The sequence below is a fragment of the Phymastichus coffea genome, unplaced genomic scaffold, assembly GCF_024137745.1.
Source record: "Phymastichus coffea isolate CEN01 unplaced genomic scaffold, Cenicafe_Pcof_1.1 PCOF00087, whole genome shotgun sequence".
Classification (NCBI taxonomy): domain Eukaryota; kingdom Metazoa; phylum Arthropoda; class Insecta; order Hymenoptera; family Eulophidae; genus Phymastichus; species Phymastichus coffea.
The window spans coordinates 682,231-699,473 of record NW_026706898.1 but is presented as its reverse complement, the minus strand read 5'-3'; the positions used below and the strand labels follow the sequence as shown (position 1 = coordinate 699,473).

General features: G+C 39.8%; 3 protein-coding genes across 6 annotated transcripts in view; 2 read left to right on the top strand and 1 right to left on the bottom strand.

Moving 5' to 3' along the window:
- The window catches only part of LOC131669084 (RNA polymerase II-associated protein 3-like), a 48,786-nt gene that overhangs the window by 2,484 nt on the left and 29,059 nt on the right, over positions 1-17,243 (bottom strand). Inside the window, exons 1-3 of one of the 4 annotated variants that reach the window (XM_058943700.1) lie at positions 1,844-1,862; positions 343-695; positions 100-246 (exon numbers count right to left, since the gene is read on the bottom strand). In XM_058943700.1, the coding sequence (XP_058799683.1) occupies positions 100-240 (141 nt within the window). In that variant the 5' untranslated portion in view covers positions 241-246; positions 343-695; positions 1,844-1,862. The other 3 variants (XM_058943697.1, XM_058943698.1, XM_058943699.1) reach the window with 3 other exon arrangements.
- LOC131669083 (bestrophin-4-like) lies at positions 2,671-10,489 on the top strand. Its single transcript, XM_058943696.1, has 10 exons — positions 2,671-2,998; positions 6,556-6,994; positions 7,071-7,237; positions 7,303-7,460; positions 7,528-7,770; positions 7,848-7,928; positions 8,030-8,181; positions 8,263-8,400; positions 8,690-9,121; positions 9,184-10,489. The coding sequence occupies exons 2-10, from the start codon at positions 6,681-6,683 to the stop codon at positions 9,617-9,619; spliced, it is 2,121 nt and encodes a 706-aa protein (XP_058799679.1). The 5' UTR covers positions 2,671-2,998; positions 6,556-6,680; the 3' UTR covers positions 9,620-10,489.
- On the top strand, positions 11,638-15,310 carry LOC131669086 (E3 ubiquitin-protein ligase TRAIP-like). Its single transcript, XM_058943703.1, has 7 exons — positions 11,638-11,978; positions 12,220-12,594; positions 12,670-12,771; positions 12,890-13,012; positions 13,076-13,352; positions 13,417-13,590; positions 13,673-15,310. The coding sequence occupies exons 1-7, from the start codon at positions 11,866-11,868 to the stop codon at positions 13,865-13,867; spliced, it is 1,359 nt and encodes a 452-aa protein (XP_058799686.1). The 5' UTR covers positions 11,638-11,865; the 3' UTR covers positions 13,868-15,310.

Below are 17,243 nucleotides of genomic sequence, written 5' to 3'. Positions count from 1 at the left end.
ATTCAGAAATGTGTACAATTTTACTTTACATAAACTTTTTGTTTTATGAGAACAAAGAAATTCACTTTCAAGTTCACAGGGTTAAGAGTTTTTAAATACCTTCTCATCCTTCATATGCCGAATTTCAAAGTCTTTTTTTTTCATCTGTTCTTCCCATGCTTCCATATCAAGAAACTCTTTTTGTAAATCTTCTGAGTTGTCTCTGATTTGTTTTTGTAATAAAATTGACTTGTGCGCCATGTTTTTCTGTAACAAAAGAGAGTAGAATAATATTTAAATTCAACAGCGAATTAAAAACAAAAAGTACGGGAAGCTTGAATGTGTTGAAAAAGTTTTACTCACATGCAAACAGGCATCAACCAGTTCATAATCTTTGCAAAATTTAGTTAGGTTAGAGGAGCTAGCATCTTTTGCTACTGCACGACAGATACATCCAGACGCGTACGATAAAAAAACTATATATAACAAACAACGAGGATGTTTCTATAACAACCGTCTGCACTGTATGTACCTTTGAGTATCTTGTCGACCTCTTTTTCAACCGAGTTTGAAACCTTTATGCACAGTGCAGAGAGCCAACACAGATCGAAACCTTCGTTCAATGAACTTGCGTGCAACCAAGAGGAGAAAGCTAATGGTTTGCTATGAGCTTAGGTGGCGTTCGAAATAGTAGCCGGTTGATTTATCAGCTGGACCTGTAAAAACATATAATCTGAAATGATATTCTTTAAAAAATGGATGTATTTTAGATATATGGTAAACCGAGGTAGGAAAAATTAATTCTGAAATTTTCAGAGCTTTATATCCAGGGATTCTATAAGAAAATAAAGCTTCAAATTTATTTTACTTATTTTTTGCGAATTGCTAAGCTTACGATGCAATAACACGCACCAATGGCAACAACAACCCGCGCTCCAATCAAGCGCATGATGCAGTTATCGACCGTTGAGCTTCGCCGACGAGTTCAGTTGGTAATACCGGGACGAAAGTGATGAAACGCTTCCGCCTTACCAACCTCATTCTTCCTTTCACCTCACGAGTGAGTTTGGCTATAAGCTCGCACTCGCTCGTACAACCTTTTCGAGCTCATTCTTCTTTTTCTTCTAACTAATGACCAAATATTTATAAGAGACGCGTATTTTGAAAACAAAAATGAACAATTATGAGAAACAAGTAAATTAATTAATACACATAGATTGAAAATTAAGAAATTGTCATGTAAAATAAATAGTACTCTGTTACTCATTCTAGATTGACATTTATTAATTAACTTAGGTGTATCTCATAATTGTTCATATTTGTTTTCCAAATACGCTCCTTTTTATGAATCTGTAGAACTAGCTTGCACACAGATAGCTGCGCAGTAGTCTAGTCATGTGTCAGAATTCATGTTATTTTGGAAGTGTTAAAATCTCTCTGTAAACATACCTCAATCCCCATAGAAATGGAAAATAAGATTTATTTATTGCTCGTCCGATTTTCATCACTGGCGTGAAAATCGAATTGAATTTCAGCAACGCAAATCTAACTGTGATTACGTTCTTTTTTTAATGATTATTTTGACGAGAAAATACGATAATCATTCATGATTCTCATATATGTTAATTTTGCAATTCTCGTAGCTGAGAGTAATGAAACTGGATAAATAAAATATTCAAAAGAGATTTATACGTATTTAGCTATCAATGAAAATTGGAAATCGTAGAGTATGATATATTACTGAAAGTCTGATAATTCAAAGGAAATGACTGCAAGCAAACAATGTTTCTCAACGATGCTCTTAATCTTTCGTCGTCAATAAAATAATAAGAAATCTATATAAATCGCGCTGAATCATTCTCACCTTATTGCTATCCAAATATGATTGAGCATTACAAATAGTAGTCAAATAAACAGGTAATTATTTAGTCACTTTACGAAAAATATTTCTTTGGCTTTTTTTTTTTTTGCTTCGCTGCAAATTATTTTCAAGTAAATTGCGTCACTTATAAATCACTCGACAATTCGACCAAAGGATTTTCGGCTTGACGCATGCATGAGCTTGACATTCGAGTCTTTTTAAACTCTTGGGTGGTTGCCCACTTTCTAGAGAGCGCGCGCAACAACCGGCGCGAACGATCACCGAACGAAACTCTCCGCGATGCCGAGTAACTTTTCCCGATATGTTCTCGTCCAACGACACTATAGTCAGAAAATCCCGAAGATAACAGAGAAAGAGCCTTGAAATCAGTTGCGAGGGCGATTGGCATGATTGTCGTCCGATAACAGGTGTTCACATGTTTGACGAACGATGAAAGCAGACTATGCGCCGCTTGCACTGGCGTGGAAGAAAGATTGCGAAGTTGAATGATTAAGCGAAAAGGAGGCAGCGGGCGAAGGGGAAGATACGAAGGATTGCGAAGACGGCCTGGCGGATAGGTATAGATATGGAGGCGAGCGATCAGCCAGCGGCGAGGAGCGCGCGCGAGCTTTTCGAGCCTGTGTGCAGAGCGTAACACGGCGGCAGCTTAGTTGTTGGCCAACGAGCGCCCAGCAAGCAAGTACCCGCTGTTCGATCAGCATACGAGCGCCACTCACCTCTGCTCCTTCGCCCCCCCCCCCCATTTCTACTTGTCTGCGGTCTGGCGATCACCGACAAATTGGCCATTCGGGAGTGTCTCACCCTTCGCGAGTGAGAGCTTTCAACCGACGAGCTGTCGTTTCTGCGACAAGTAAAGTTGATTGAAGGCAAGCGTGACGGCTGCACGAAGACGAAATCTCGGAGTGCAAAGTATCACATGGAGTGTATTTATAAATTTAGTGTGGCTATTACGTAAGGCGGGAAGGCACGAGTGATCGTTAATTCAAGTGTCATGACAATGCCCAAAGCAGCTGTCTTGCCGTCTGCATTTGAATTCGCCCGATCGATCAGCCAGCCAGCAGTGCAAGATCATGCGCCCCAAGTCTGCGAGAGCTGCTTTGTCCGAGGGGCTTAATCCAGGCAGATTTTGTCTCTCCAGTAAGTGCAGAAAGAGGAAGCTCAACGCTATCCCTTTCGAATGAAGCGTAAGGGCCAGAAAGACAAAAATAAAGTCTTGAATTTCAAATTAAATCCGCTACGCGAGACGGCGGCTTCTCGCGCCTGGGAAGTTCGCGCGCACGATTGGCAGCCTCGTTAAATCTCAGCCGTGAAATTCCAGAAGACCGTGAGAAATGTGATCGAGCGAAGGCTGCGACGAAAGCCCGGATCGATCTGTGAAAATCATGCAGCGCAAGCTGCACACGGACGCACGTGTACGCGCCGCGCATTTATTTATAATTTGCGCGCGATGGAGCTCTCAGGGATGTTGACGACGGGTTATTTGTTTACGAGGTGGCGTCGCCGTCAGCCGAGTTCCCAACGAAATTTAGATTTAGCCACGGGCGATCGCCCTTTCGAATTCGGAAGAAGAGAGATGGCCACTCGACGATTCTGGCGCAGCAAGGGTTTACAAAGTGGATGGCACTTTTACTGCTTTTCCGCTCGGGATGATTATATAACCATACCTATTCCTGCGAGCTTGCCTAAGCGTGAAGAACACGACTAGGGGGATCGTTTGTTTTCCAATCGAAACTTTTGTATTCGCGAAATTGTCGAATCCAATCGAAATCACACGACTACCATGTGTATCACCTTGGACGAACAGCATCGTCGAGCACGTTGGGCCATGCTCGAAAAGTGCACTGAAAAAATAACACGTTAGCCGACTACTTCGACATTTAACAGATCTAATTTTAAGCTTGTCAGCAATGCCATTGCCAATAACATGCTTTTGCCGAAAATCTTGTGCACGCACGCGGCGGAAAATCACCGACAAGGTTTTCTGTCGAGCCACGGTCCCTTGAAAGTAAAAATTGCCGTATGAATAATGAATTCGGTCGACGAAGAAGGAAGAAGTAAAAAAGTTAAGGATTAGCATAAGACAAATGAAGGTATAAAGCAATCGGGGCAAATCGCACGTCGGTCAAAGTGTAACATCGAGAATTTGATGCCGACTATGTACGTGCGCGAGTGTGTTTGTGTGTATCCAACAAGCGGCGCGCTCATTTCTTGGCATGCGAATTTGCGTGCGCGCCTCTCGCAGAGGCTTGCCTACACACGTATACACCTTGCAACCAGCCCATAACTTTTCATGCCGTGTAACTCGGCGCATAAGCTCGGCCGCACACGAGCCGACTGGCCTTCTATTGCTCTTCCTCGTTTTCGTCTTGCTGGCGCGCGTAGCGCCCGCAGAACTGCGCCGTTCGCCCTTCGTTGGCGTGCGAGCGTTCGAGCTCGAGCAAATTTCATCGGCGCAAGCTCGCGGAAAGTTTGTTGCGCGCCGCAGCAGCAGCACGTATCGTTACCCGGGCGCTCGCTTTGGCGCAGAGCACGGTGCGCGGCATGGTATGTCCGATCCGCCGATACGAAGGCCTGCAATCTGTCCCCGGTGCTCGCGTGCCGCGCGAAAAGTGTTATTTAAAGCAGCGGGTGCACAATGGGCGAGCCAGGAAGCGGCCTTCCACCAAAATAAAAACAAGTGGCGCGCACACGCGGGTTCGGCTTCGGCCTCACCGGCGATCGTCCAAAAAAAGTTGAGCTGTCAAAGACCTCGTTGTAGCGCGCGCATCCCAGCCGGCACTGCTTACGCCCGTTTACGGCCTCTAAACTATCGCTTGCGAGCTGTCGAATCTGCCAGTTTCATTGAATTTTCTGGCATTTTATACGCGGCCCGGACTTGGCTCTCGCTATTGCCACTTCGCCTGCAGTTGTTTCTTTGTGAATTAATGCTGATTCACTCGTGACTTTAACTATCGGCCGCTGCAATATTTCTCTCGATGCTGTCTAGGCGTGCTTCGATTCATCGCGTAAACAAAATAGGCAAGTGGATTTATTTTTACTACTCCTCGGAACCTAAACACAGTTTTCGAATTCAACAAGCACGTAAATTCACGAGCTCTTATATATTTTTCATAAAGAAGCGAGACTCGAAATTTTAAAGCAAATATTTTTCTCTGAAATAAACGTTATTGAAAGCAAAGATCGTTAATTATCCATTTGCCATAAGCCAGCTGTTCAACTGATTTTCGTTTTTACGAATTAAGCAGGAATGCTGTTTAATTGGGGGAGGGTCGATAATACACAGGTACGACAGGCTGAAAGGGCAAGCAATCAATTCAAGCGGCTCGGCACGCCAAGACTAATTTCGCTGACTCTCAGACGCACGAGACACGCCACTGAATTTTCCGGATTTGTCAGCGTCGCCACGGCGCGCGAACGCTACACGTGCGCGGGCGCTCCTTTGAACTTGATAATCCGCGGCGAGAGTGCGCGAAGCCACGCGATGCCGTCGTCAGCTTGGAGATGCCACTTATCGTCGCAAGAGAGACGAGCCTAGCTGCCTTTTCAATTATCATCGGAAGAAAGAACGGAGGCATCGATTCTTGCTCACGGCACGGGATCGATAGATCCCATTATAAATTATTACAGGCACTCGGATAATCCATGTAAGGCTGCAATGTGCGACCTAATTATTGCGACTCATCAGCATCACATGACCGCAGGCAGGGGCTCCTTGACACGGATTTCCTTAGTGAACGCGATCTCTCATAGCCTTACATTTGAGCGTTGAAAACTGGCTGCGCCCTCGATCGCGACGACGCAGTGAGAAAGTCATTTGCCTCTTGAGACAAAGTTCGCCTCTCTATCTCGCTCTCTCGTACTAAATCGCTTGCGAGCTCGCAGCTATATTTGTATCGTCGCACGCGAGTCGGAGAGAGGGAGAGAGTGACGGGGTAGGGGGCGAACCCGGACAAACGCGACCGATTGCAATCATTTTTTCCTCTCATTTCTTTGCCAAATAATTAGAGCTACGCTGTGATTAGTCATTCGCTCTGAGCTCCGACGATATGAACATTAATTCTTTTAGATGAGAAATGATGAATTTAATGTTGTTTCAAGTATTTTCAGTATATAAATATTAATCGTTGCAACGCTCAGTCCTTCCGGGCGCGTTAATTATGCTTCTTTCATGATGCAACTAAGTTCCAAAATTGGTATACCATTCGGATATTTATACTAGTTGAAAGATCAAGGAAGGATTGTGCAGAGGCTAGTTCAAATCCCCAGACATTAACGACGATGGATGAATGTCTGCTGATAGAAATCTATGTAGGTCTAGGATAGGGTCTTTAAGCTGTGTATGTGTGTGTGCAAGTGTGTGTGCAGTTACCAACTTCATGTTGTCGCAATACACTGATAAATTTGCATAAATTTTACTTACGCCTGTTTACTTCAGGTTCTCAATATCATTTTTATACTTATTTTAATAACACGTTCGAATAGGATTTGTATAGCACGAAGCAATCATTTTATTAACTTGAAGAAAAAGTCGTGTTACTAGGTATTGATTGATCAATTTATAAGTATACATATTTGTTATTACGAACAAAAAACTTAAATGTCATTCAGTACTCGCAAGACATTTATCACTGGCATTCTCATCATACTTCCTTAACCTATGCAATACATAAATATAAAATGTAATCTTTAATCAGGAAACGAAGGAGCGACGATGCGGATCTCAAGTCGCGAAGGTCAGTTGCGGTCGCGAGCAGCGTGGTGCAAGCCAAACAAGTCAACCGGCCTTTAGCCTCAAGCCCGAGGCTGCAGCAGCGCGAGTATGACGGTCTCTTATCAATATGAGGTCGCAAGCTCGACCAGAGGCGGCTTCACCCGTCTACTGTTCATGTGGCGAGGCTCCCTCTACAAGCTCATCTATATCGAGCTGGCCATTTACCTCATTATCTTCGGCGGCATCTCCGCCCTCTACAGAAACGCCCTCAGCGGCGATCAGAAAGCCTTGTTCGAGAAATTCGTTATCTATTGCGATGCCTTCATCAACTATATACCTCTCAGCTTTGTCCTGGGTTTCTACGTTGCCTACGTGGCGCAAAGGTGGTGGCAGCAGTACATGGCCATACCGTGGCCGGACAAGTGGGTATCCGAACGACCGTCGCTATTTGGCGATCGCAGACGATTGTTGACCGATCATGCATGATTTTTTGAAAAGAGTGATGCACTCTGTGGCGCTGTACGTGATTGGGAGCGACGAGTACGGGCGAACGCTTAGGCGAGCTTTGATGCGTTACCTCAATCTGTCGCTCATCCTTGTTTTACGATCCATCAGCTCGGCCGTCAAACGACGATTCCCCACCCTAGATCACGTCGTCGATGCTGGTGAGAACTTGTTTCTTTTTTCGTTTGAAGACTCTTTCACGTCTTCGTGTCCCTCCTCCTGATAGGATTTATGACTCATTTGGAGCTGCAATTGTTCGAATCTGTGCCAAGCCTTGAATTCAATACCTACTGGATTCCTTGCACCTGGTTCATCAATCTACTCAAGGAAGCTAGATCGAGCCACCGATTACCCGATCCTATGGGCTTGAAAATCATAATGGAGGTATAATTTACTCTCTTTTTTCATTAATATCGCTGCAGTTACATCTGATTCTTTCCTTTTACAATAGGAATTCAATGAGTTTCGACAAAAGTGCGGTCTACTATGGAGCTACGATTGGGTCTCCATTCCATTGGTCTACACGCAAGTCGTTACTCTGGCGACTTACTGCTTCTTCCTTGTAGCACTCTTCGGCCGTCAATACATTGAAACGCAAAATGAAACCTTGAAAAAGGGTCCGCAGATTGAGACAGACATTTATATACCTGCTTATACAGTTTTGCAATTCTTTTTCTACATGGGCCTGCTCAAAGTACGATTTGCCAACGAAAGCTTCATCTTACCGTGATCAATTCAAACACTGACTTTCTCTATTTTGCCTTTCGAAAGGTCGCCGAGCAAATAATAAATCCTTTCGGCGACGACGATGAAGACTTCGAACTGAACTGGTTGATCGATCGCCATGTGAAGGTACGAGACTCGCGCAGTCGTTGTGCTATTTCAGCATTAAGCGCTGCGGAATTGAAATTTTGCTCATATTGTTAAGTCAACTTGGTTGTTGTTTGCATTAGGTCTCCTATCTTGGCGTTGACACGTTGATGAATCGTTGCCCACCGCTCGTCAAGGACATATACTACGACACTGAAAACTTGGTTTTACCCTACACTGAAGCTGCGGCTGCTTACAAACGCAAGACTTATCGCGGTAGCGTTGCTAATATGACGTAAGTCTACCATTGTATCTCCAATTGTCACAGATGTACAATTCACCACTCGATCGAAATCAATTGTTATTTGTCGATCAGTGTGCCCGAAGAAAAACAAACGATGTTTCTGCCGAACATATTGGAGGACGATAAGAAGAAACCGGAAGGCATATCTCCAAGAGCTTCGAGCTTCAATCTGGCCGTACACAATGAAAATTTCTCCAGAACTGACAGACGGTAAGGCGTGAAACTTTCGGCAATGGCTGACGCGCATAAAATGTTATCACGAGTAAGGATTGACGGGAAAATTAAACATTAGTGAGCGAACACTTGGTCCCACGTCTACGCGCAAAATTGCATAGAATTTTCATATAATTTGCCGCGACGATCGCGTCCGTCCTGGTTCCGTAGGTCCACTCGCGTTTCGAGTTTGAGCGTACGAATACTCCTATTAAAGCACAAATAATAGAATGGCCACGGTCGACAATCGCACTCTGAGGATTTCACGTAAGAACGGTTTTTTCAGCCAGGGTGGCTCCTCTCCTCTGCCATCTCGTCGGTTGGCTCACAAGCCTAACGAAACAGTGGTCGCGCTAGAAGAGCCGGAGTCGCAGAGCCTTTCCAGCGCTGCGCCAGCAAAGAGCAACGGACGATCATCATCGTCCAGTGTATTTTTCGACGCGATGAAAAAATTGTCGAGCAAGCACAAGCTCATGGATCGCAAGCCGTTCCTCAGCACGAGCAAGCCATCCAAGGTCAGCATACAACCGTGGCCAAGTGCCACCAATCTTGGAGTCGACGATTCCCTCGACCAAGCAGACGTGGAAGCGGATGGAAAGACGCACCAAACGCGCTCGCATAATATTCCAACGATCGACATCAGACGGGCGTCCGTCGATGCGAACATCGATGACGAAGGCGTCGAGAGCATCGAAATGACTGACAGACGGCAATCGCAGTGAGTGACGCGCGACTTCTGGCATATATTTCTTTTTGAAAACAAAAATCCGACTATTACAGAGCACCTCGCGGTGCAATTTCTCGGGGCTTCCTGTTTCGCGAGCAGAGCGTGGACGGAGAACACGAGCCGAGCTGCAACTCCGATCACGCGAGTTCGAGTGACGCCACTGCCTACCGCTCCAAGGAACATCGCCGAGGTCAAGCATCCACTGGTGCTCCTCGAACGCGCTCCTCCAAATCGAGAAAACGATTAAAAGCGCTGCGCTTCAACAGCCTCCCCAAGTTTTTCAGCGGACGACAGCGACAGCCGACTGTCCAACGTGCTGGTCAACGAAACGAAGCTTTCCAATCGAGTACCCTGAACGTGTCCAAGAGTTCGCCCGAGCTCACAGTTGACGTCGAACTTGGCACCTCTAATAGCGGCGATCGAGTTAGGGCCAAGTTTTTTACGGGAGACGACGATGAAGATGAAGACGACACTGTCAAAAAGTCTTGATCGTTGGTTCGATGGCAGACGGTGACGTTTGCTTAGTATACTTTGTGTGATTTTCAAGATCGAAACGTGCCTAATTTTGCCACCTTTCATCACAGATCAGTGTCACGAAAAAAGATTGTTATTTCATGAACAGCAATTTTTTTCCGAGCGAAATTGGATTTGCAAGTGATAATTTTTTTTCTTAATCGATTATACGTGTATTATTCGAGTGAGCATTGATTGGATACTCTTTGTAAAAGCGAATGCTGTGATGTGCGAGAAAATTTTGCGGGAGACAAACGAAACAATTTTTCGAATAGACAACTCTTGTTTCCATTACTAAGAGATGTAGTGTATATTTAAAACTGTAGAAACATTTTTCACTGATTGAAGAAAATAAGTTTTTTACCACAGTAGAATCTAAACAGACAATTACATACACTGCCTACTTCAAGCTTGTAATTTTGTAACTTAAAAGTAAATTCTTCCATTTTTACGTAACATTTATTAAAAAGCCTTTTCTAAATTCGTTAATAGCTTTAAAAGCTATTAACGAAAGTAAAGTAAAGGTTGAGATGTCTTTTCGTTAAGTGCATTTTATTTTTGTCATCGGAAAACTCTGAAAAATTCAATGTTGAGCCTTTTTTCGTCTATCCATAGAGTATAAAATTCACCAATCTACGCTTTAATTTTTGTGGCTCAAATTGAAGTTTTGTCACCTGTTGCATTAATAGTACACCATCTTGTATGTAGTGAATAATTGTATAATTTTGTAAATAGATTAATAAAAAACGTTGATATTGTATTAACCAGTGTGCCACATTTTCTATACATTAAATGCAACGCTATTTAATTTATTTTATAGAATATAATTATTATATATGAAGTGTGTTTTCCATGTATCTTAAAAATTTTGTAAAGTATTATTCAATGTGAATTTTAAATATACATTTTTAATGTTACTAGTGATGTCTATAGCGCACCACGCGCGCTTATTTTTTCTGCCTTTTTTCGCATTCATTTTAATGCACAAATACAGATCCAAAATTTTTTTGGTGAAATTCCAAAATTCAATATGCATTAAATGTTCCCGTGATTCAATATGAGATATAGCCGACTCAATGATACTCGATTATGATTTAAAACTGTTAGCAGTGAAGTTTTAAGTTCTAATCCTCCAAAATTCTGTATTGGAAAAACATTAAAAAGTTTTAGACACGATAAAAAATTTAATACGAATTCTAAAAGCATTACAGTTTTCTATAATCATATCTTTCGCGATATAAATGACATCGGTTAAAAACAATATAAATACTTGGGTATATAGATGTTTATGGTTGCAATTAAAGAATTATAAAACAATTTCCGATATTTTAGTAGCTGAACAAAACCGAAATCACTCGTCAATTTATATCTTTTATTGCTTACTTTGTTTATTCGTAGTTAAACTTTCGCATAGAACGAAATTCAATTCATTCCTCTATTGAGTTATCAATCGGCTTTTATTTTGAGATTAGTTTGAATAAGCCAATCAATTTATATTAATTTTTCATTCCAACTATATTGATACACTTCTCGAAAGTTTAATTATCTATGAAAATGTGCAGTCATTTTTCGTGGGCGTACACAACACAATACACTATCTCATAACAATGATCACGTGACTATCTTTCAATCAATCAGATCACGAATAAACTGGCTTCAATTAGTCAACTTCTCTTTTTTATATAAGATTTTTATATAAGAAAAGAAATAATAAAAGGATCTCAAAATTGATCTTAGCTTGTTTTTAAAATTATTTTATCCCCCTTTGGTAATTTATATTTCGTACTCGTATCAACTGAAAAATTAATTAAATTTTTATGAAAATAAACTAAATTTTGATATACTATAATAAATATACAAGAGTTTTGAAAGAATTAACGCTTTCAAACATTGAGCGTTTGAATTGGCGCCACAATGACTAGATGGCGCTGTCGACAAGCGTCTATGAGACATGCGTACGCATCAAGCTACGCAATTGCCGTTGGCGTCGTCGCAGTTTGTTGCTTATTTATGCGTCGTTGTGAAGTGTGATGTAACTGTTTGTTTATTTAGAATTTCATTGTCTGCCAATTCTCCGATAAGCATTAACAATTTAAGCACTCCCTATAAAGTATCGAAAGCAAAATGAATGTTCCAAAGTGAAATTATTTCAAAGCTCGCGTTTACCAATCTTGTCACCCTTGACAAAGATTGCCTGGATAGTCCTTTAAATTCATTCTAAAATGAATATTCAATGTGCGATTTGTCAAGAATCTTTGACACCTGCGGAGGATATCAATATCATTCCTTGTGGTCATGTATTTCATTTTCCATGTCTCAACGCGTGGCTGGATAAGTAAGTTTACAGATTTTCTCGCATTTTTGCAACACGCATTTACAAAGAAAAGAAAAGCGCCCTTTCTGCTAGACAAAGATAATTACATTTTGAAGGTTTCCTAATATTTTTTTTAATTTAATTAATGCTATCGTAAAAGGCTGCACATGTAAATAAACACAGTGTTCAAAAATTCTTATTCAAAAATAGCTTGAACTTTAATAGAAAATATTTTAGTGAATTCTGAACTTGTGTATTTTAGTTCTCTAACTTGCCCACAATGTCGACTGAAAGTTAGAAGAGATAAAATTACCAAGATTTATTTCAATTTTGCCAATGTTGAAGCTGTGAAAGAAGATTCATATAGCCTTCAGCAGAAGGTTGACAATCTCTCGTTCCAAGGAAAGCTATATGAAGCTGAAATTAAGAAAAACAATGAGGAACTTGCTAATTTGAAAAGACAAAATACAGGCCTTAGAGATGAAGTTAGAAGAGCTGAAAGCGAAGTTCACAGAAAAAACTCTGCTATTTATGCACTTAAAGAACAAACTGAATATTTCAAAAATAAATCTATGGATTACGATCAATTGAAAGAACAGAATAATAGGCTCTGTAAAACTTTGGAAACATATGATAAGTATGTTATATAATTTTTTATTCTTTAAATCAAAACTCAAAGCAGTACATTGTAACACAAAAACCTTTCTATTAGTGTTCAATTATTAATTACTTCAAGTGGAGAAGAAGTAGACAAAATGTTAGGTGCAAACAAAGATATCACAACACTAACTACATATGCTGCTGTTTTGAAAAGGTTTGTAAACAATTATTGTAATAAAAATAATTTTACAAGCTTATCCATCAAATAATATTCTTTTGTTTTTTACAATCCTTTCAACCAAATTTTTCATTTCTAAATATTTTTTATCTAGAGAATTAAATGTGAATATGGAAAAACGAAAAGAACTTCGAGCAATAATAAGAAATTTACAGTCTGAAGTGCAAGCACTGAAAATAAAAAGAGATAGTTTTGCTCACGATTATATAAAAAAAATGTAAGTACATGTTATTTCAATATTCAAGCTATGATAAAGAATCATCCAATATATGTATTTCAGTGAGGATCTGGAAGAAGAACTTATTATTTGTAAAAGTGAAAGAGAAGCTCTTCAATCAGAGATACTTGAATTAAAGCAAAGAGCTAATAATCCATCTTCCTCTAATGAAGAATGTATTGGAGAATTCAATTCAGTTTCAGAAAATACTACATCTCGTAAACGTGATATCGACGCCGAAGAGAACAGTGACTTAATTCCTAAAAAAATTAAAAAATCTCAAGTTTTTAAATTATCTTCATCACCAAATAAAGATGATTCTGACATTGTATTTATCGAGGTAATTTTATTTCGTTTGACTTACATTAGATCATAAAAATTTCACTGCTTGTTTAATTTTTTAGCCGACTAGTTATAAAACCACAGAAAATTCACAAGATTCTCCATACCTTCCAACGAAATCGAAAGGTATTTTGAGTATGAAAAGCCGAACTTTGAGTGGCAATCGTTCATCAAATTGGATTCAATCTACTGGAAATTCAATAAATTTGAAAAATGTTTCTTCTTCGAAAATCAAGGTCATTATTATTGAATGTATTAAGTCTTAGTTTCTTGAAACAATGTATGGCTGTCAATTAATAGAATCACATTTTTATGCAGAATACACTAGAATTAGATCTAACAAGAGCATTTGATGGATTTGGAGGTCATTCAAAAGTTGAAACCTTTTCTGCACCTAAAAGTTCACCAAACAAACTCAAAAGGCCATCCAGTGATATAGGAAAGAGTAAAAAATTAAAGCTAGATTTAGATCGTAACAACAAAATAGATGATTACGTTATCAATTTAACATAGGGGTTAAGTAAATTATTTTTGAACGACATTTTTATCTTTAAACAAAATATTTTTTGGAACATTACACATTAATGCCATTGAGAAAACGGAAAATCATACCAGTGGAACATTTTCTAATACATTGTGTTTTCAACATTGTATGATAGTGATATTTGTCTTGTGTTTCGTAATATTGTTTGTTTATTATAATTGTTTCCATCTATAAGAAATAGTAGCATAAAAATAGACCTGCACATTTGCCTTAGAGTCATTTGCTGACTAATTATAAATTATAAAGGTAACCACTGTATAGCAATTTAGCAATCTATAAATTGTACTGTACATAGTGCTGTAAATTAGCTTTAAAATATGCCATAATAAGCAGCAAAGCTAAAGAAATTCAGTACAGTTTTATAGATCTACTTTCGTAATATTACTTGTTTATTATGATTGTTCTCATCTATAAGAAATAGCAATATAAAACTTGATCTGCACATTTGCCTTAGAGAGTCATTTGATACATAAATTATATAAACTACGCAGACTATTTTCACATTAACTTACAATTATATTTTTTTAATCACATATAAGAAAAATGTATTCCTACTTAGACTGCAGGTCTTTCTGTATTGTGGCGCTGCTTAAAAGATTTTTCGAAGTATTAAGTACATAAAAATTTTATCTAGTTTTAAAACATCTACCGTGTCTAGAACGTATCAATCAGTGTAGTCTGTATTAAATGATTGCAAGTTCAATCGCGCTCTACGATTTCTAACGTGTTCAAAGTAAAAATATTTTAACTCTATCAAAATGAACCTTCTTGTAATAAGTATATTTTATTAAGGCTTCATTTCGATAATTACCGCATTATATTATTGAGGTAAAAAAAGTGACGAGATTCGCAGCGAAGGGAGCGTTGAAAAAATGAGTGCAAATTCAGAGACAAATTGCTGACTAATTACCTGCAGCTTGTATTGCCATCGGTGCGCGTGTGCTTGCTGCACGAGATTCAATAAATCGAGTGAAAAAGATGAAAAGCGCTTAATGAGTTATTAATGACCATGAAAAATGATTTTTCACTATTATCGTGGTCTCTATCTTTGTCGCACTATGCGTGCGATTAACGCTTGAATATCGTAAACGGCGAACAAAATGTTATACCAAGTATTGAATTTCGGCGTTGACGTCGAAACGTTCGCACAAATATTTGTTTATGTATTAGTTGTTTGATATGTTGATTTATTTATGATTTTTGTAATTATTTATTACTTTATTTATAGAGTGTAAATTTTTAGTGAAACGTGTTTGTGTTTTTGAGTGAATGTTTTTTAGATGATTCCCGACTTTATTATTACCTGTTGATAATGATTACTATTGTGTAAAAAAAAAACTAATTTTTGTACCTTATTGAAAATACTCCCGTTTATAAGTATATCAATTTTGAAGAGACAAAAAAATAAATAAAATTGCTGAAATGTTCGATTCTTAATAAATTTTAGACCTCTCAATCGTATATAGAATTTCAGCTGATAAGTCAATGCAGTACGATAAGTTACAATCGACAAATAATTGCTTATACTTATTTCGAGTTCATAAAGCGTATTTAGTACTAAACGGATGATCCCATAGCGATAACGAAATTCTTCTTTCCTTTAGCCGTAACTTTTTTCTTTTACGAACCATGCGAAAAATTTTTACAATCGACTGTAAAGTTTTGAGACGCATAACACTGAGTTGTAAGAAAAATACGGAGTTATACCCGATAACTTTTTACTGCTCGATGCTTTCTTGGAAAGTATTATTTCGCATTCAATAAACGTATGTTACACGTACATGCCCTCGTAAAGTAGATTTTACGTTTGATGGACTGCGTCAGTTTTTTTATTAGACATTCCAGCGCGCTACAAAACTAGTGATAAGTTTATCATTGTCAAACACAACGCAAACAGAAAAAAAAGAAAGAGAAGAAGAAAAAATCTATCAGCAGATTTTTGATCTGGAATCCCGGCGTAATGCTAAGTCGGTTAAAATTAGAAAGTCAAAAGTCTAATAACAATAATAAGGCAAGGGGAGCAGAAGAAGGAAGTAGCAGCATCGGAGCGTGGGCATAAGTGAGGGTGACGAAGTAACAAGGGAAGCGGCTCAAACGGGCGAATTAATCCCGTGCTCGTCTCGGCTCGACTTCCGAACCCTCTTCACGCGCTGTAGCGCTGATGGCGGCGACGGCGGCGTCTTAACTCGCTCTTGCTCTCGGCGAAGATGCCCCCGACGACGAGGAGCTCAAAGTGCATGCATTCAAGCCCGCGCGGGCCTCGCCTCTCACGATTATAAGTGGGCGCATATCCTCGCACAAACAATACAAGCGGTGCGCGAGAGATCGCAGACAGTTCGCTTTGGCGCATTCATTCGCCATTATGCGAGCCGTCGCCCAAGACAATGGGCATTATTGTCACTAACGGCCTCGAAGACGCCTTTCAGCGGGCGCTGCGGAATTCGAACGCGCTGCGAGCCAGAGAGAAAGCGAATAATAATTAATACCCGCGGGCTATGCCGTCGCCGGCAATTATCGTCTCTCGCCGCGCGCGCGATAAAACGAATTTTCGGCCCGGCCGATGCGCTTGGCCGCCCGGTTTTGGCTGCCGCGCCATTAAATTTGTGTTTGCCCCGCTCGCCGCTGGGTTTTCGGAGCCTGGTTTTATGACGCCTTGCCCTCCGGCCATCCGACCTATGGGCTGTCCACTTTGAAATATCGCGAAAATGTTTCTCCGAGGTGTACGACATCTTACGACTTCCGATCACTTCAATTTCGATACTTTTTCAAAGATCTCGCAGATTTTTTACTCTTTCAGCAAAGTATTCCAACAATGCACGATGAAAACAATTTTTTACCAGCATTTCAACTACATCGACAATATAATTGTTTAAATTTTCAAAAAACCAACGACAATTGTTCATTGAATTTAAAGATTATAAAGGGATCAGCCGCTCGGATGGTCTAGCGTCTATCGTCTATCGTCTATTGTTTGCATACGACTTGATCGACTTTTTGTCAATCAAGTCGCATGCAAACAAATGACAGGTCGAGTCAATAATTATTTCTGAATTTAATTAAAAGCAATCGCGAGCACGTAACGAATAGATATTTCCTTTCTTGACTTATAAACATTGGCCTAGTTTAATCAAAATTGATTTCATTCTGACTGATCGCATCGTGTTAAGAAAACTCTGAAACGGAAAGAGAGAGAGAGCTGAGTTTTACCATATTCGTTAATTTTACAAACTGAAAAAATCGTTACTTAACAAAAGAAATTCTCTTGGTACAAGAGGATTTTTGACGTCTAATACACGGTCAACCCATATGTTTAAATTTAAACGTTTAATAGGACGTGCCCCATAG